The sequence below is a fragment of the Gorilla gorilla genome, chromosome 6 (genome assembly GCF_029281585.2).
Source record: "Gorilla gorilla gorilla isolate KB3781 chromosome 6, NHGRI_mGorGor1-v2.1_pri, whole genome shotgun sequence".
Lineage (NCBI taxonomy): Eukaryota > Metazoa > Chordata > Mammalia > Primates > Hominidae > Gorilla > Gorilla gorilla.
Genome location: NC_073230.2, coordinates 166,027,817 through 166,044,847, shown reverse-complemented (window position 1 = coordinate 166,044,847; position 17,031 = coordinate 166,027,817). Strand labels below are relative to the sequence as shown.

Genomic DNA, 17,031 nt, shown 5'->3' with positions numbered 1-17,031 from the left:
AATTTAAGTAACTTCCAAAAGACCACATGCCCAAATTAACTGCTAACCACTTACAGAACGATTGTTAGCATGTTTGTAAATATCTTGATTTAAAAAAAACCCCAAAAAACTGTGAGGTTTTTGTTTCACCTATTTGGCTTATCTTCCATTAACAATTTACTCCATTTACACAGAATTATCAGCTTCACATCTGTTTCAGTTCAGTATTTTCTGACTCTCAGGCACTAACATAATGCTAGCCATTTTATACACTTCAAAGAACACTGCCTTTGAGTAAAGGAAAATGTTACAAGTTAACATTTGTGAATAATGCATAAGCTACAATGTGTGTGTGTGCGTGTGGAGGGGTGGGATTCTTTTTTGCAGACCTACATGAAATAAGAATCTCTATGAAAATATGAGAACCGCCAATTTCACATATGCAAAACATACTTAAAGGTGCATCATCAGCCACTAAAAATCATATTTATAAAACATAATGCACAATATGATGCAAGTTCAAAAGAAATTTTTTAAAATGCTAGGAAAATATTTGACCATTTACCATCACAAAGATGGGAAAAAAAACTGACTATGCATTAACAGCATTTCATTTCTAAGGGATGGGTAGGGTTCCAATAGGTAATTATTAAATACATTTCAGTATAGCCTACATTTCCAATTAAATACTATTTTACAATCATAAGAGCTCATTTTTAAAAATAAAGTCTGACTACAACCAGTTACAGATTTCTTTGTTCCTTCTCCACTCCTTCTGCTTCACTTGACTAGAGAAAAAATGAAGTATCCAATGCAAAACGCAATCATTTAAATATCACAATATACAACAAGAGACTTTCTTTTCTTACCTCAGAATTGTGTCGTAAATAAGGCACTATTTTAATAGCAAAACTCTAAAGACAATTTATATGTAACCATTGATAGGAAAGTGGTTATATTAAGTATCAAACTATGCTATGGAATATTATATACCATGAAAAATAACATATATAAAGATGCTGATATGGAATCACTAAGACATTTTGTTGAGGTGAAAAAGCAATATGATCTCCCATTTTAACTGAAAATGAGAGGGGAGGACATGTTTATGTTTAGACTTGTTCTGAAAGGATCCTGAGAAAATAATGGTGGGAAGTTAGGGGATTCAGTGAGAAGATGATTTCATGGATGCTCTTTAGAAGGTCTGACCTTTTATCTTTTTTTTTAGACAGAATCTCGAACTGTCACCAGGCTGGAGTGCAGTGGTGTGATCTTGGCTCACTGCAACCTCCACCTCCCAGGTTCAAGCAATTCTCCACCTCAGTCTCCCAAGTAGCTGGGATTACAGCCGCCTGCCACCACACCTGGCTAATTTTTGCATTTTTAGCAGAGACGGGATTTCACCATCTTGGCCAGACTGGTCTGAACTCCTGACCTCGTGATCCACCCGCCTCGGCCTCCCAAGGTGCTGGGATTACAGGTGTAAGCCACCGTGCCCGACCTATCATTTTTTTTAAACAGAAAAAGTTAACTTTTTTTCCACCCAGACAGGGCCTCGCTCTGTCACCCAAGCTGGAGTGCAGTGGCGCGGTCTTGGCTCACTCACTGCAACCTCGCCCCCCGCCCCACCAAGCTGTCCTCCCACCTCAGCCTCCCGAGTAACTGAAACCACAGGTACATATACCACCATGCCCTTTTTTTGTTTGTTTGTTTGTTTTGTATTTTTAGTATAGACGGGATCTCGCCATGTTCCCAGGCTGATCTGGAACTCCTGGGCTCAAGGCCTGCCTGTCTTAGCCTCCCAGAGTGCCGGGAGGAAAAGTTAACTTTTTAAAAAGGCCACTGACTGCAGAGTAGAAACACAACCATTCTTAGAGCAAGGAAGATTCATGATAATCTAGTTTGGTTTTATCATTATCAAGAATTATGACTTTCTGGCTGGGCGTGTGGCTCACACCTGTAATCCCAACACTTGGGATTACTTGGGGAAGCCAAGGTGGGAGGATCAATTGAGCTCAGTTCGAGACCAGCCTGGGCAACATCGTGAGACCTTGACTCTGTTAAAAACAAATTAAAGAGAATTGTGACTTTCCCATTACATGATACAATAAAGAAAAGCCCAGAAAAGATGAACAGCTAAGTCACAGACAGTTGGTTCCAGAGTTAACTATTTTTTTTTCAAGGTTACACTTTCTGAAATTTCGTCTTTTGCAGTAAAGGGGTTTCACAGTGGCAAGATGTGATGTGAACCATGCTAAGTGCCAACAATCTAGCGTCTGCTCACACAGCTCTAAAATAATATGTACAAAACTGAACAATTTTGTTTTGTTTTGTTTTTGAGAGGGAGTCCCACTCTTTCATCCAGGCTGAAGTGAAGTGGCGTGATCTCTGCTCACTGCAACCTCTGCTCCCCTGGGGTTCAAGCCATTCTCCGGCCTCAGCCTCCCAAGTAGCTGAGATTACAGGCGCCCGCCACCATGCCCGGCTAATTTCAGTATTTTTAGTAGAGACAGGGTTTCGCCATGTTGGCTAGGCTGGTCTCAAACTCCTGACCTCAGGCAATCCACCCCCCTCAGCCTCCGAAAGTGCTAGGATTACAGGCGTGAGTCACCATGCCTGGCAAAAAATTAAACAATGTTAATGCTGCACTGTAAGAAAAATTAGTTCCAAAAGATGTAGGACTGTTGGAACCACCTTCTCAGTGCCTGCAGGATGTGGTCCTCAACTTCCCAAGCAGTTACAGGAATGCACAAGTAAAGCAGGAGACAGAAGCAAGATGTGCAGGCAAGACAACCTGCCCAGACACGAGGGAGAGGCCATACAGCATCCGGATAAACAAACCACAGGGCAGTGTTGTGGGTTTTGCTAAATTATTTGGACTCCAGGCCTTGATTTCTTCCTCCACAGGACACTAACACCTCTGCCTCACATAACAGAAGTCGAGATCAATGAGCTCATAAAGGAAAAGTGCCCTGCAGGAAAACAAATAGTGAGGAGCGCAAGGATCTGCATGTGACAAACAAGGAGAGAAACAGAAACATCCTTAAAAGAAAATGCCCACTGCAGGTTTTAGGCCCTCACTGCTCTTCAGGCACAAGTATGGGTGCTTCTCCCTTGATTTCCCTGGCTTCAGTCTTTGCCTCCCTAGAATCAAACACCCAAACTGCCCCCCACGCATCTCTAAAACCTAAGTCTCATTAATGTGCTTAAAACTCTTTAGCGGCTTTTGAGTCCTCCCTGAATATGCCTTAGTGTGGCCTACAATGCCCCCCAGCTCTGTCCCTAATTACCTTTCCCCCAGCTCTCTCCCTGACTACCTTCCTCCCAGCTCTGCCCGATTACCTTCCTCCCAGCCTTCTCTTCCACTTTCCCCACACCCTTTGCCCACCCCCGTTCTGGCCACAACCTGTAGCTGAACACCACGTCTCCATGGTTGGACACCTTTGCCCATGCTGTCCCTCTAACTGGTGACAGTAATGTTAATATGTAAATAGTCCTAAGAATCCTACCCAGTCCAGCACACAAAAACTGATGCTTGCTTGGGGTTCTGGAAATAGGATACACACATGGTACTAGAACAGAAGGTGAACAAACTTCTGGGTACGAGGCTGTGCAGAAGCGTTCTCAGATGACGGCCACTTGACTGTGCTGCTCCACTGCTTCTCACTTCACTCACCTCTCCTCCCTGTCATGATGTGGCTACCTCCTGCTCCACGGTTGTCATGGTGACAAACCAAGGGCTGACTGACTCCAAAATCATTGACTCCCCTTGGTCCAACTGCATAGCCCCCTCTTCTCTCCAAGGGCAAATGGATTAAAAAGCTAAATGATCTAAATCAGTGAATTTGCATTGTTACAAAAAATTACTCCTTATGGTTCTACTAGGCTTTTTGGAGGAAGACACTTAAACGGCTTAATAGATAGTATTTCCGGCAGGATAATGCAGGAACCTAAGCATTTCCAAGCAGCATACGGGAGAAGGTAACAGTTCACAAGAAAAGCCAGCACATGATCAGGAGGGCTCATCTAGAAAAATAGCATTTTAAGTCAGGTCTCTATTTACTTGTTTTTTAAGCTGCTCCTAGTTTGCCAATTTCTTTGTTACATTTCCAAAGAGCTACACAATCTTCTCCGAGTGAACTCACATTCACCAAAATGTATGTTGACAATGCTTGCTTTTTAACTCACTGTGTTGTTATTTATGTAGCCAATAACTACTGATATAGAAGGTAAGAGGTAAGAAGGAAAACCACAATTTTTAACTCCTAATAGGCTGAGGCAGAAAACACAGCGTATTTGTTTTGCAGCGCCAGCGTTTACGACTAAGCTAAAACTGAAGTTCCCTTCTACGGTGGCTTTAGGGTTATGTCCCCAAATGCTTTACTACTGCTGCCCTTTAGGAGGTGGAGCCCAACTCCCCTCACCCCGAGAGTGGGCTGGACAAATACACTATGACCAAAGTCACAGTGTGTGGCTTTGAGACGGCCAGTCACCACAGGCTTTGCCCTTCCTCCCTGCTCTGTCTGGTCAGCAGCTTAGCGGGAGGCCAGCTGCCATGAGGACACGGTATCCCTAAGAAGCCCCGCAAGCGGCTGAGAACTGACTCTCCTGCCAATGGCCAGCACTAACTTCCAGGCTTGTGAACAGGCCAGCGCCGAAGTAGATCCAGATGCCTGCCCCACAGAACTGACCAAGGTAACAAAAATGTATTGCTTTAAGCTCTATTACACAGCAATAAGCAACTAGTATCTTTCTTTTATTCAATGAAAATCAAGAAACTGGGAAACTAGCTATCTTGACTGTTCAGATAAACATAATTTAAATGCCAACTGCAATCCTGTTTTGTAATCTACTTATTTCCATTAACAATAAATCATGTTCATAAATACAAGTATATTAATAAATTAATGACAGACATTAATACACATCATGACCATTTTAAATGGCTGCACAGTATTTCACTGCATTGTTATATTAACGGTTATTTAACAAATGTCCCGTATTTAGACATGTAGGCTGTTTCAGTATTTTTCAGTATTATAAGTAATGCCATAAATCACCTTTCCATGCATCTTCTCTTATGCATATTAGTTCACTAGAATAAATTTTTACGTTTCTAAATGTAGAAATTTGTTCTGCTGGATCAGAGGGGACATATCTTGTTAGACTCTTTTTTTTGAGACAGAGTCTTGCCCTGTCACCCAGGCTGGAGGACAGTAGTATGATCTCAGCTCACTGCAACCTCTGCCTCCCGGGTTCAAGCGATTCTCCCGCCTCTGCCTCCCAAGTAGCTGGGATTACAGGCGGGTGCCACCACACTCAGCTAATTTTTCGTATTTTTAGTAGAGATGGGGTTTCACCACGTTGGCCAGGCTGGTCTGAAACTCCTGACCTCAAGTGATCTGCCAGCCTCCACCTCCCAAAGTGCTAGGATTACAGGTGTGAGCCACCATGCCTGGCCTTGTTAAGACTCTTGATAAATCTGTTATAACCAACCCTAGGTAGGTTGTGTCCAGTGTCTGTACGCCCTCAGCAACAGCAGGTATTACAGCCTGTAATTTGACCACCATCAAAGGTGATGGGCTATGGAAAGCATGGCTTCTCCTTCATGCTGACAAATGGTAAAGAGCGGCATTTGGAGGCCTGAGACAGGAGAACAGGGACATGCAGAAAGCAGCTGCTTTAAAGGCAGTAAAAAACAGGGGTCACAGTCAAAGAATAAGATGCCCCACTTCCAAATTCCTAGGTGCCTACATTCTCTAACAGAAGAATTAAAGAAAAGTCACAGAGTGAAGCTCCTTACAGCTTTTGCAAGAACTTCTTTTGAGGCTATTCTATGGTCTTATGAGACCATCTATTTTTTAACCTTTTAAGGACCCTAGCTGGCAATTCACACTGTAACTCAAGAAAATCAGCACACATTCAAGTGGTTAAAGCCAAGTAGGGGATATCATGAGGCAAGCCAGATGCCTAAGGCACAAATTTAAGGAGGCACTCACTCTCAGGGATGTGCCAGTGCAGGGTCAGCCTGTGCATGAACCTGAGAGTAAGTGCCTCCTTAAATACTGTATGGTGCTTTACTCACCTCCCTGTAGGCCCAGATTTAATGTCCAAAGAAAATGAGACAATTAGTCTCAAGTCTCACTCCTTCCATTCCACTTGGTTTCTATTTTTAAAAATCGGTTGAATTCCTGGCCAGGCATAGTGGCTCACGCCTGTAATCCCAGCACTTTGGGAGGCTGAGGTGGGTGGATCACCTGAGGTCAGGAATTCGAGACCAGCCTGACCAAGATGGTGAAACCCGTCTCTACTAAAAATAGAAAAATTAGCTGGGTGTGGTGGCAGGCACCTGTAATCCCAGCTACTCGGGAGGCAGAGGCAGGAGAATTGCTTGAACCTGGCAGGCGGAGGTTGCAGTGAGCCGAGATTGAGCCATTGCACTCCAGCCTGGGCGACAAGAGCAAAACTCTATCTCAAAAAACAAAAAAAGAATTATTAACCTTATCTATAACAGGGAACTACAGTCTTTTGCTCCTACATGTAAAGGATACAGCATAACTGTATTCGAAGGAACAAATGCAGTGTTGCTAAATAATACCAGTCCTGACAGTCAATTAACATTTTCAGAGCCAGGCTGGGGTTGGGTAGTGGCAAGCCTGGAGTTCCAGCTCCTCAGGAGGCTGAGGCAGGAGAATCGCTGGAGACCAGGAGTCTGAGGCTGCTGTGCACTATGATCATGCCTGTGAATAGCTACTGCACTCCAGCCTGGGCGACACAGTGAGGCCCTGTCTCTTAAAGGAAAAAAAAAAAAAAAAAAGAACTAATTTGATCTTAGAAAATATTTTGACTTTATTTGATGCCAGATCTGTAAGAAAAAGTTTTTATGTTCCACTGCAGTGTATATGGAGCATTATACTATCACATCCATTACACCCCTGCTTTTTAAAACAAAATAGCACAAAACATTTTAAGTTAAAATATTCTAGGTAATCCCTTCAATTATATAATAGAGGGCAGTTTTACAAAACTAAGCAATCAAGTTCTTACCGTCTTAACAGTCTAGACCTATCATAGGGGAGGAATTAAAACTAGAGTAATTGAGGCCAAGCATGGTGGCTCACACCTGTAATCCCAGCACTTTGGGAAGCTGAGGTGGGCAAATCACTTGAGGCCAGGAGTTCAAGGCCAGTATGGACAACATGGCGAAACCCCATCTCTACTAAAAATACAAAAAAATTAGCCAGGCCTGGTGGTGGGCGCCTGTAATCCCAGCTACTTGGGAGGCTGAGACAGAAGAATCACTTGAATTCGGGAGATGGAGGTGGCAGTGAGATCGCACCACTGTACTCCAGGCACTCCAGCCTAGGTGACAGAGGGAGACTCTGTCTCAAAAAAACAAAATAAAACAAAAAAACTATAGTAATTGGTTTTGGTAGGCCCTAGAGTATCCTCATTCCATAAGGCCAGTATCACCCTAATACCACACCAGACAAAGACATCACAAAAACACCCTAAAACTGATGTCCCTCATCAAAAGAGATGCAAAAATCCTGAACAAAATATCAACAAGCTCAATGTAACATCGTATACAAAGAATTATGCATCACAATCAAGTGGGATTTATCCCAGATATGCAAGACGGGCTCAATATTCTAAAATGACTTAATGTGATCCATCATATCCACAAGCTGCAGAAGGAAAATCACATAACAGATACAGAAAAAGCATCTGACAAAACCCAACCTTCATTCATGATAAAATTCTGCAAACTAGGAATAGAGGGGAATTTCCCCAATTTGATAAAGAATATCTACCAAAAAACCCACCAAACATCATACTTCATGATGAGAAACTCAAAGCTTTCCCACTAAGATTAAGAACAAGGCAAGTTCTCACCACTCCTTTTCAACTATAATCCTACCTCATGCAGTAAGACAATAAAACACATTGCTTTCTGATGGTCTTAGAAAAGAAAAAAGAAAAAAAAAGGCATACAGATCAGGAAGGAAGAAATAAAACTGTCTTTGGTTGCAAATGAAATGATTATCTGTGCAGGAAATTCCAAATATCAACCAAAAAACCGCTCCTGGAACTAAGAAGTGATTATAGCAAGATTTCAGGACATAAGGTTAGTACATGAAAGTCAACTGCTTCTCTACAAATAAGCGATGAACTGGAATTTGAAACTGAAACACAATACCATTCACATTAGCACCCCTCAAAAATAAACGCTTAGGTATAAATCTAACAAAATAGGCATAAGGTATATATAAGGAAAATTATGTAACCAATGAAAGAAATAAAAGAACTAAACAAATTAAGAGATATTCCATATTCATGGATAGGAAGGCTCAACACTGTCAAGATTTTAGTTCTTCCCAACTTGATCTACCAATTCAGCACAATCCCAATCAAAATTACACAGGTTTTTTTTTGTGAGTATCAACAAACTGACTCTTATGGAGAGGCAAAAGATCCACAACAGCCAACACAATACTAAAGAAGAAGGAAGTCGAAGGACTCACACTACCAGACTTCAATGCTTACTATGGTTGGGCACGGTGTCTCACTCCTGTAACCCCAGCACTTTGGGAGGCTGAGGCAGGCGGATCACTTCAGGTCAGGAGTTCAAGACCAGCCTAGCCAACATGGTGAAATCCAGTTTCTACTAAAAATACAAAAATTAACCAGGTGTGGTGGCACACGCCCACCCAGCTACTCAGGATGCTGAGGCGGAAGAACCACTTGAACCCAGAAGGCAGAGTTTGCAGTGAGCCGAGGTCACACCACTGCACTCCAGCCTGGGCAACAGGAGGCTCCCTCTCAAATTAAAAAAAGTTTAGTTTAATATATATACTAAGTAGTATAGTTTACTACAGATCTGTTACAGTAATCAAGATGGTATGGTATTGACAAAAGGGAGAGAGATCAATGGAGGAGAGAATAAAGCCATAACAGAGCTTAGAAATAGATCGTAAAGGCCAGACGCAGGGGCTCATGCCTGTAATCCCAGCACTTTGGGACGCCTAGGCGGGCAGATCACGAGGTCAGGAGTTCGAGACCAGCCTGACCAACATGGTGAAATCCCATCTGTACTAGAGTAGCTAGGTGTGGTGGTGCACACCTGTAATCCTAGCTACTCGGTAGGCTGAGGCCGGAGAACTGCTTGAACCCAGTTGACAGAGGTTGCAGTGAGCTGAGATTGCGCCACCGCACTCCAGCCTGGGAGACAGAGCGAGAGTTCGTCTCAAAAAAAAAAAAAAAAAAAAAAAGAGAAATAGATCCATAAAAATATAGCCAACTGATCTTTGACAAAGGAGCAAAGACAGGCATTCAATGGAGTTGGGGAATGTCTTTTCAGAAATGGTGCTAACTGGACATCCACAAACAAAAAAACTTCAAAAATTAAAAATCTAGACACAGATTTTATATCCTTCACATAAATTAACTCAAAATGGATCAGAGACCTAAATGTAAAATACAAAATTATAAAACTACTAGAAAATACGAGAAAATCTAGGTTACCTTGGCTTTGGTAATGACTTTTTAGACACAACGCCAGAAGCAAGATCCATGAAAAAAACACTGGTGAGCTGGACTTCATTAAAATTCAATAGTTATCCAATGTCACAAATGTACCACACAGATACAAGATGTAAATAACAAAGGAAACAGCGTGCAGCAGAGAGGAGGTTTTGAGGACTCTATTATAGTTTCCGATCAATTATTCTGTAAACCGTAAACCACTCTAAAAAAAAATAGCTTATTAATTGATAAAAAATAAAGTAAAAAGAAATGAGCTGTCAAGCCATGAAAAGAGCCTTAAATGCATAGTACTAAGTGAAAGAAACCAATCTGAAAAGATTACATAGCATATGATTCCAACTATATGACATTCTGGAAAAGGCTAGAGTAGAAACAGTAAAAAGATCAGTGGTTGCCAGGTGTTACAGGGATAGGAGGGACGGATGAATATGCAATGAGGATTTCTTCCTTTTTTCTTTTTTAAAAGAGTATCGCTCTCGTCACCTAGGCTGGAGTGCAATGGCGTGATCTCAGCTAACTGCAATCTCTGCCTCTCGGGTTCAAGCAATTCTCCTGCCTCAGCCTCCTGAGTAGCTGCAATTACAGGCACCTGCCACCACGCCTGGCTAATTTTTGTATTTTTAGTAGAGACAGAGTATCACCATGTTGACCAGGCTGGTCTCGAACTCTTGACTCCAGGTGATCCACCCTCCTTGGCCTTCCAAAGTGCCGGGCCTCCTCCTTTTTTCTTTTTTTTGGAGACAGAGTCACGCTCTGTCACCCAGGCTGGAATGCGCTGGCACAATCCAGGCTCACTGCAACCTCCACCTCCAGGGCTCAAGTAATTCTCCTGCCTCAGCCTCCCACGCCCAGCTAATTTTTTGTATTTTTAGTAGTGATGGGGTTTCACCACGTTGGCCAGGCTGGTCTCAAACTCCTGACTGCCTACCTCGGCCTCCTAAAGTGCTGGGATTACAGGCATGAGCCACCACACCTGGCCAGCACTGAGGATTTCTAGGGCAATGACACTCTACTGTATAACGCTGTAAGGGTAGATACATGTCATCATATATTCGTCAAAACCTACACAATGCACAACACACAGTGTGAACCTGAATGTACACTATGGACTTCAATTAATAATAAGACATCGACATTGGTTTATCAATTGTAACCGATGATCCACATTAATGCCAGATGCTAGTAATAGAGAAAAGTGAGGTGAGGAAGACTAGGCATATGGGAACCCTACCCTCTGCTTGATTGTAAACCTGAAACTGCTCTAAAAAATAAAGTCTATTTTTTTTTTTTAAAAAAGCACGGGACAAACATTAAACTGATCTTAATTCTACTCCCACTACTGTCAGAACTATCTACAAAAACTTACAAATTTTCAGTTCCTCCGGTCTACAAACTTTTCTATATCCATATTCATCCCTAGCTTCTTTAAGTCTCAAAATATTTCCCATCGCCTGCTCACACTCAGTTCTCCCCTCGGGTATTCTCGAAGACTCTGAAAGTTATGCCACTCCTGTCTTCCCCACATTTTTAACCCCCGTCCTTCCCAGTCTATAAACTTAAGTTTCCCCCATCTCCCAAAACAGACAAAACTCTTTCCGAGACACCGAATTTCCCTCTATCATCCAATCTTCTGGTTCTTTTCAAAAAAGGTCTACACTGTTGCCTTGCCCCTGCCTTATTTTTTAAGAGATGGGGTCATGCTGTGTCGCCTAGGCTGGAGTGCTATGGCATGATCACAGCTCACTGCAGCCTTGAACTCCCGGGCTCCAGCCATCCTCCCGCCTCAGTCTTCGGTGTGGCAGATGGTAGGCGTGCGCCACAGCATCCGGCCTGTGTTCAGCCCTGTTTGTGACTTCCCATTCACTCTCCAACGTGCCATGCTCTTGACTTCTAACTCTGACTACCCTACAGAATATGCTCAAATCACCCAATTCTTCCCAGCTCCGCAGTCAGTGGACTCACTGTGTCTGTGCAGCACTTGGCATTGCCTGTCACTCCTCCCTCCCTGAGATTCACTCCCTGGACACCACTCTCCTCCGCTCCCGGAGGTGTGACTCTTTTGTAAGCATCCCCAACTCCCACACGTATTAAATGTTGCAGTACCTCACGAGTCCCACCCTGTCCCAAACTCCAAGTCCTCTTAAGGAACTGTGTTCGAAGCCACCATTCTGTTGATAACCCCCAAATCTGCATCTCTAGCCTAGATTCCTTCCTGTGTCTGTCCCACAGGAACTCAGGCATTCAGTCAACGACCACTCCCCGCTTCTTGAAGAATCTACCCCAGCCCTCAGGTGCACCTAGACTGTTCCATTTGAACCAAGCCTCCAAGCCCTCCTCAGACTGAGGTTATCAGGTGGAAACATGACCCACGCCAATCAGACTTTCCTCTCCTTAAAACTGGTAATTATGATCAAACTTTCTTGACGCTTAAGCTAGGAAACCATGTGTGAGAAATGGAGAAAGCCAGTCTGCAGAGCCAGGAATGAAGGAGACAGAAAGAAGGGAGTGCACCCAGCTCCTGGAGAAAGACAAGCAACTCCTGTGGTGGTGGTACCTGCTATCTGGGTGTTTCTGACCTTTCTATTCTGTCAGACACGCCTATCCTTTCATAAACTTGTTTTTGTTTCTTTTTGTTTTGCCTACTAAGCTAGTTTTAGTCCATTTCTGTACTTGAAATCAGATGACCCCATGATATTCTTCTATACACTACCAAGAAAAACATACCCCCAATTAAACTGCATCATGCTATCAGTGTGTATCCCGATGTCAGAAATATTTAAAGATAGAAATCAGTGTGACTTAAAAAAAAAATTTCGGGCTGAGTGCAGTGGCTCATACCTGTAATCCCAGCACTTTGGGAGGCTGAGGCAGGCGGATCACCTGAGGTCGGGAGTTCGAGACTCGCCTGACCGACATGGAGAAACCCCATCTCTACTAAAAATACAAAATTAGCCGGACGTGGTGGTGCAGGCCTGTAATCCCAGCTACTCGGGAAGCTGAGGCAGGAGAATCACTTGAACCCGGGAGGTGGAGGTTTGTGGTTAGCTGAGATCGCACCATTGCACTCCAGCCTGGGCAACACTGCACTCCAGCGTGAGCGAAACTCCATCTCAAAAAAAAAAAAAAAAATTCAACTTTTATTTTAGAGTTGGGGGTACCTATGCACGTTTGTTACAAGAATATACTGCAGGACGCGGAGGTTTGGGGTGTGAATGATCCCATCACCCAGGGAGTGAGCACAGTTACCAACAGGTAGTTTCCCAGCCCTTGTCCCCGTCCCTCTCTTTCCCCCTCTAGTAGTCGCTGGTGTCTATCATCCCATCTTTATGTCCATGTGTAATCAATGTTTAGCTCCCCAAAGTGACTTTGAATCAATGGAATCCAATCTACATGTACTCCACACACCCCGCTCCACGAACCTGGAATGCCTTCTCGTCTTCCACCCATCCTAATTACACCCATCCTTCAGGACTAAGCTCCAAACAATTCTACTTTTTCTGAATCAGGACCAAGGGAAATTTAGAATGTAGCAATTACTCTATTGTTATTTAATTTTTAATTGCTTAAGTCTTATCTGCCCAACAAGATTATCAACTTCTTCAAGTCAGACTTGTTGTACACACATCTATACAAATAATAAATACTAAAAGTATTTAATTTGAAAAAAGAAAAAGGTTATTCAAAGGTGGTAACCACTCCATTTTCCACTAAGCTCCAGAAAGGGAAGATTTCAAATAATAATTTAAGACATGAGAAAAGGGTCACTATAACTTCATTTTTCCAACAAGGGAAGGGACTTATGTGGCAGTCAAAGAGAATTCAGGAAAATAAGCATATGTAGGTGCTCAACATAATTAGTTGTCAGGAAACAAAATTAAAACCACAAAGAAACTACATCCTCATTAAAATTAAAGGACTTGCAATATCAAGTGTTGGCAAGTATGTGGAAACCTGGACACCTTCAGATGCTGTGGGCATGCGACACGGGGAAACTGTGGCAGCGGTGTGCACAACAGCTGAACATACATATAATCTAGGACCCAGCACAAGACTATTATGTGCACCAAAAGGCACACACAGCAAAGGTCTGTAAGAAAATAGAATCAGCCACGGTGCGTTCACACAAAGGGCAATGCCGTGCACCGAGGCGGATGGAATCCACCTCTGAGACAGAAGCCGAGCCAAAGCAGCCAGGCACAAACAAGTGGTGAGTGGCTCCATGCCCCTGAAGTTCAACAGGTAACGCTCATCTACAGTAACGGAGGTCAGAAGGACAGTCACCTTTGTGGGGCTACAGACATACATGGCATAATGACCTCTCAGTCTGTCGACAACAGACCACATATACACCATGGTCCCATAAGATTATAATTTGTATTTTTACTGTATCTACGTTTGGATGCACAGATACTCACCATTGCATGAAGAGCTGCCTACAGTATTCAGCACAGAAACACGCTGTCCAGGTGTGTAGCATAGGGGCAATGGGCTGTACCAAGCAGCTAGGTGTGTAGTGGGCAACACCGGCTAGGTTTCTGTTAAGTGCACTCTAGGATGGTCCCACAACAACCAACTGGTGACAGTGTCCCCCTCTTTAAGTCACATATGACTGTAATGAATGGGCGAGAGTGCAGGGGAGCCTCTGGAATGCTGGGGATGGTCTTCCTTTGATGTGAGTGGTGTTCCATCTACAGGAGAGTGTCCATATGCAAAAATCCTTCAAGCTGTACATACAGCTGGCTCCCCACCCAGATTCCTTAACCAGGCCACGGCACCCATGCCCCAGCTGCTGCCAGTTCCTACTAAGGGCTCTTTACTGCCACTCTCTCCCAGAAGAATGGCCCTCGGCTCAGGGTTAGTGCCACACTCCCACCCTCATCCCGGAGGGGCAGCAGCCTGCAGCCACCAACCCCTCTGCCGCAATTAGGGCCAGTTGTAGCATGCTCCTGGTGAGATGGGGCTAACGCTAGCCTCCAGCTGAGACGCCTTTTCCTTCCCTACCCAGCTTCCCTCTCGCCCTTCCTCCTCAATTTCACTTGCACAAGGATCTCTTTAGTGTTTGTGAACCTGACTGTATCTTAAGTTATACCTCAATAAAAAGAGTTTTGTTTTTAAAGGGGTGATTCTTTTACACAGCTCGTGCTATCTTCCCTTGAGATTCTGATCAACAGTTAAGAAATCTCACTCCCTCAGAGCAGAGATGCACTGCTTGGTGAAAAGGGACCAACAACCATGACCCGTAGGGTGTTCCTGCCTGCAACAGAGGCCGCGCGGCGCTGTGTAAATGGCATGGAGTCTCAGATGGTCTGCCACTAGCTTGCGGTGTGAATGGGCACTCGTTCAAATGTTCTGCAGCTCACCTTCTGAACTTGTAAGCAAGGCGATTTGGCCCTGAGATTCTCTGAAGTCTCTTCTAACTGTAGAAATCCTTTGATCTCATAAAACATTTTCATTAACGTGGAAGACCCTAAGTGCTACCACGCCCACCCTTAACTGCACAGTACTTAGTTCTGGAGCACAAGTGACTTCCAACCAATCACCATCACACGAACCTCAAAGCTGAAAAATTATCAGCACACTTCTCTCCCAACTCTTTACCCAGGTTCCCTTCTAACCTCAGAAACCACCAAACACAGCCCCACAGCACAATCTTAATAACAGCAGTTCCTCCTTGGCCTACCAGCACCCACTCCGCGTTATGTGCCTACCTGGTGGTTGTGATATACAGAATATACTGATAGACAAGAAAAACTAGGTGAAGCATTTTAAAGAACATTTCAGAAATGATGGGAAGGGGTGGGAAGGGAGGGGCGGGAACAAGACCACACAGTGTTCAACGACTTAGCGGTTCCAGTGAACCAACCGATGCCCGTCTTCAGGGACAGACAGCTAGAAACTGTAGACTAGAACAGAGGCGTCATGGTTTGCCTACCCTTATCCTAAACAATTACCATGCGAACAACTTATGGTCGATCACAACGGATGTAAGTCCGGAGTCTCTCCACAGTTTCCAGGAGGCTGGTGGCAAATAATTGCCCTCGTCTTGGATTCAAACACGTGGCTATTCATGAGACGTTCTGCCTCTACTTTAGAGATTATCGACATCAGCAAATGCGTGCCGTTCACCTTCTACAACCGAAAACGCCCTTCAGGTGGCATTCGAAAAGCAGCCACTCCCTGATGCCATGCGGGAGCGAGCATGGAAAGCGCATTTCTGAAAGGAAACACCCAGAAAGGGTAAGTTCACCTTGGGTGGCACAAAGCGTGCCAGGGTTCACCGGCCTCCTGCATGGAAGGGAGCCACCGCCAGCGCGCCCGGGTCCCGAAGCGCAGTGGACAGGCAAGGCCCCCACGGGCGCGGCCTCGAGTTCCAGCCAGGGAGGCCCCGAGTCCAGTCCTAAGTCCCAGCCAGAGTCCTGGCCCCAAGTCTCGGCTCCGAGTCCAACCCCGAGTCCCGGCCGGAGCGGCCCCGAGATCCGGCGAGGAAGCTCCGAGTCCCCGCCAGGGAGGCCCCTAGTCCAGCCCCGAGTCCAACCCCGAGTCCCAGCCCCGAGCCCCGGCCGCGCAGGCCCGGAGCCGAGGGCGCCCCGCCAGCCCGGCCCTCACCTTCCTGCTCGCGCCGCCAAGGGACACCTTGGGCCGCGTCTTGAAGTCGCCTTCGAAGCTGAACATCCTGGCAGCCTAGCCCATGTGCTGGCAGCGCCGCCGCGGAAGTAGCCGGGCGGGCGGGGCACGGGGCGGGCTGGGAGGCTCTCGGCGCCCGCCCGCCCGGCCCGGGGCAGCGAGGACGCGGCGGCCGGGAGGCGACCCGAGCCCGCCCCCGGGCTGTACCCTCCCAGCCCTGCCCTGGGGCGGGAGGGGCGGCAATACTGGAGGGGCGGCCCTGCCTCGCCTGCCCCTCATCCACGCCGGCCACAGCTCGGGCCGCTGCAGGGGCGCCCAGCGGGCAGCAAACCCGGCGCTTGCACCTGGAACTGCCGCCTCGGGAGGGAAGATGGCGGTCAGCCGTCACTGCGTGCGCGGCCCTGCAGGCGTGCGCGGCCCTGCAGGCGTGCGCGGCCCTGCAGGCGTGCGCGGCCCTGCAGGCGTGCGCGGCCCTGCAGGCGTGCGCGGCCCTGCAGGCGTGCGCGGCCCTGCAGGCGTGCGCGGCCCTGCAGGCGTGCGCGGCCCTGCAGGCGTGCGCGGCCCTGCAGGCGTGCGCGCCTCCGCCATCGACGGCACGGCGCTCTTCCCGGCGGTTCCGCTAGCGTGCGCGGCCCCGCAAGGCGCGCTGGAGCCCGGGGAGGACGGCGGTGACGCGGGCTGAGCACGCGGCGGAGTGGGCGGGGCCTGGTGCCTGCGGGGGGGGGGGCGCGGCGGGGGGGGGGGGCGCGGCGGGGGGGGGGCGCGGCGGGGGGGGGGGCGCGGCGGGGGGGGGGCGCGGCGGGGGGGGGGGGCGGGGGGCGCGGGAGGTGTTGGGTGCGGGGCAGGGTGCGGGGAAGGTGGAGTGCGAGGCACGGGCCGGGA

At 46.5% G+C, this 17,031-nt stretch overlaps 1 protein-coding gene across 3 annotated transcripts in view; it reads right to left on the bottom strand.

The window, feature by feature from the left end:
* The window catches only part of UBE3C (ubiquitin protein ligase E3C), a 131,311-nt gene extending 114,766 nt beyond the window's left edge, over positions 1 to 16,545 (bottom strand). The window contains exon 1 of one of the 3 annotated variants that reach the window (XM_004046552.5): positions 16,132 to 16,545. In XM_004046552.5, coding sequence (XP_004046600.2) covers positions 16,132 to 16,197 — 66 coding nt within the window. In that variant the 5' untranslated portion in view covers positions 16,198 to 16,545. Of the gene's footprint in view, positions 1 to 15,476; positions 15,755 to 16,131 lie in introns of those variants that run through there. The other 2 variants (XM_063708882.1, XM_055347404.2) reach the window with 2 other exon arrangements.
* Between the last annotated feature and the right edge of the window lie 486 nt (positions 16,546 to 17,031).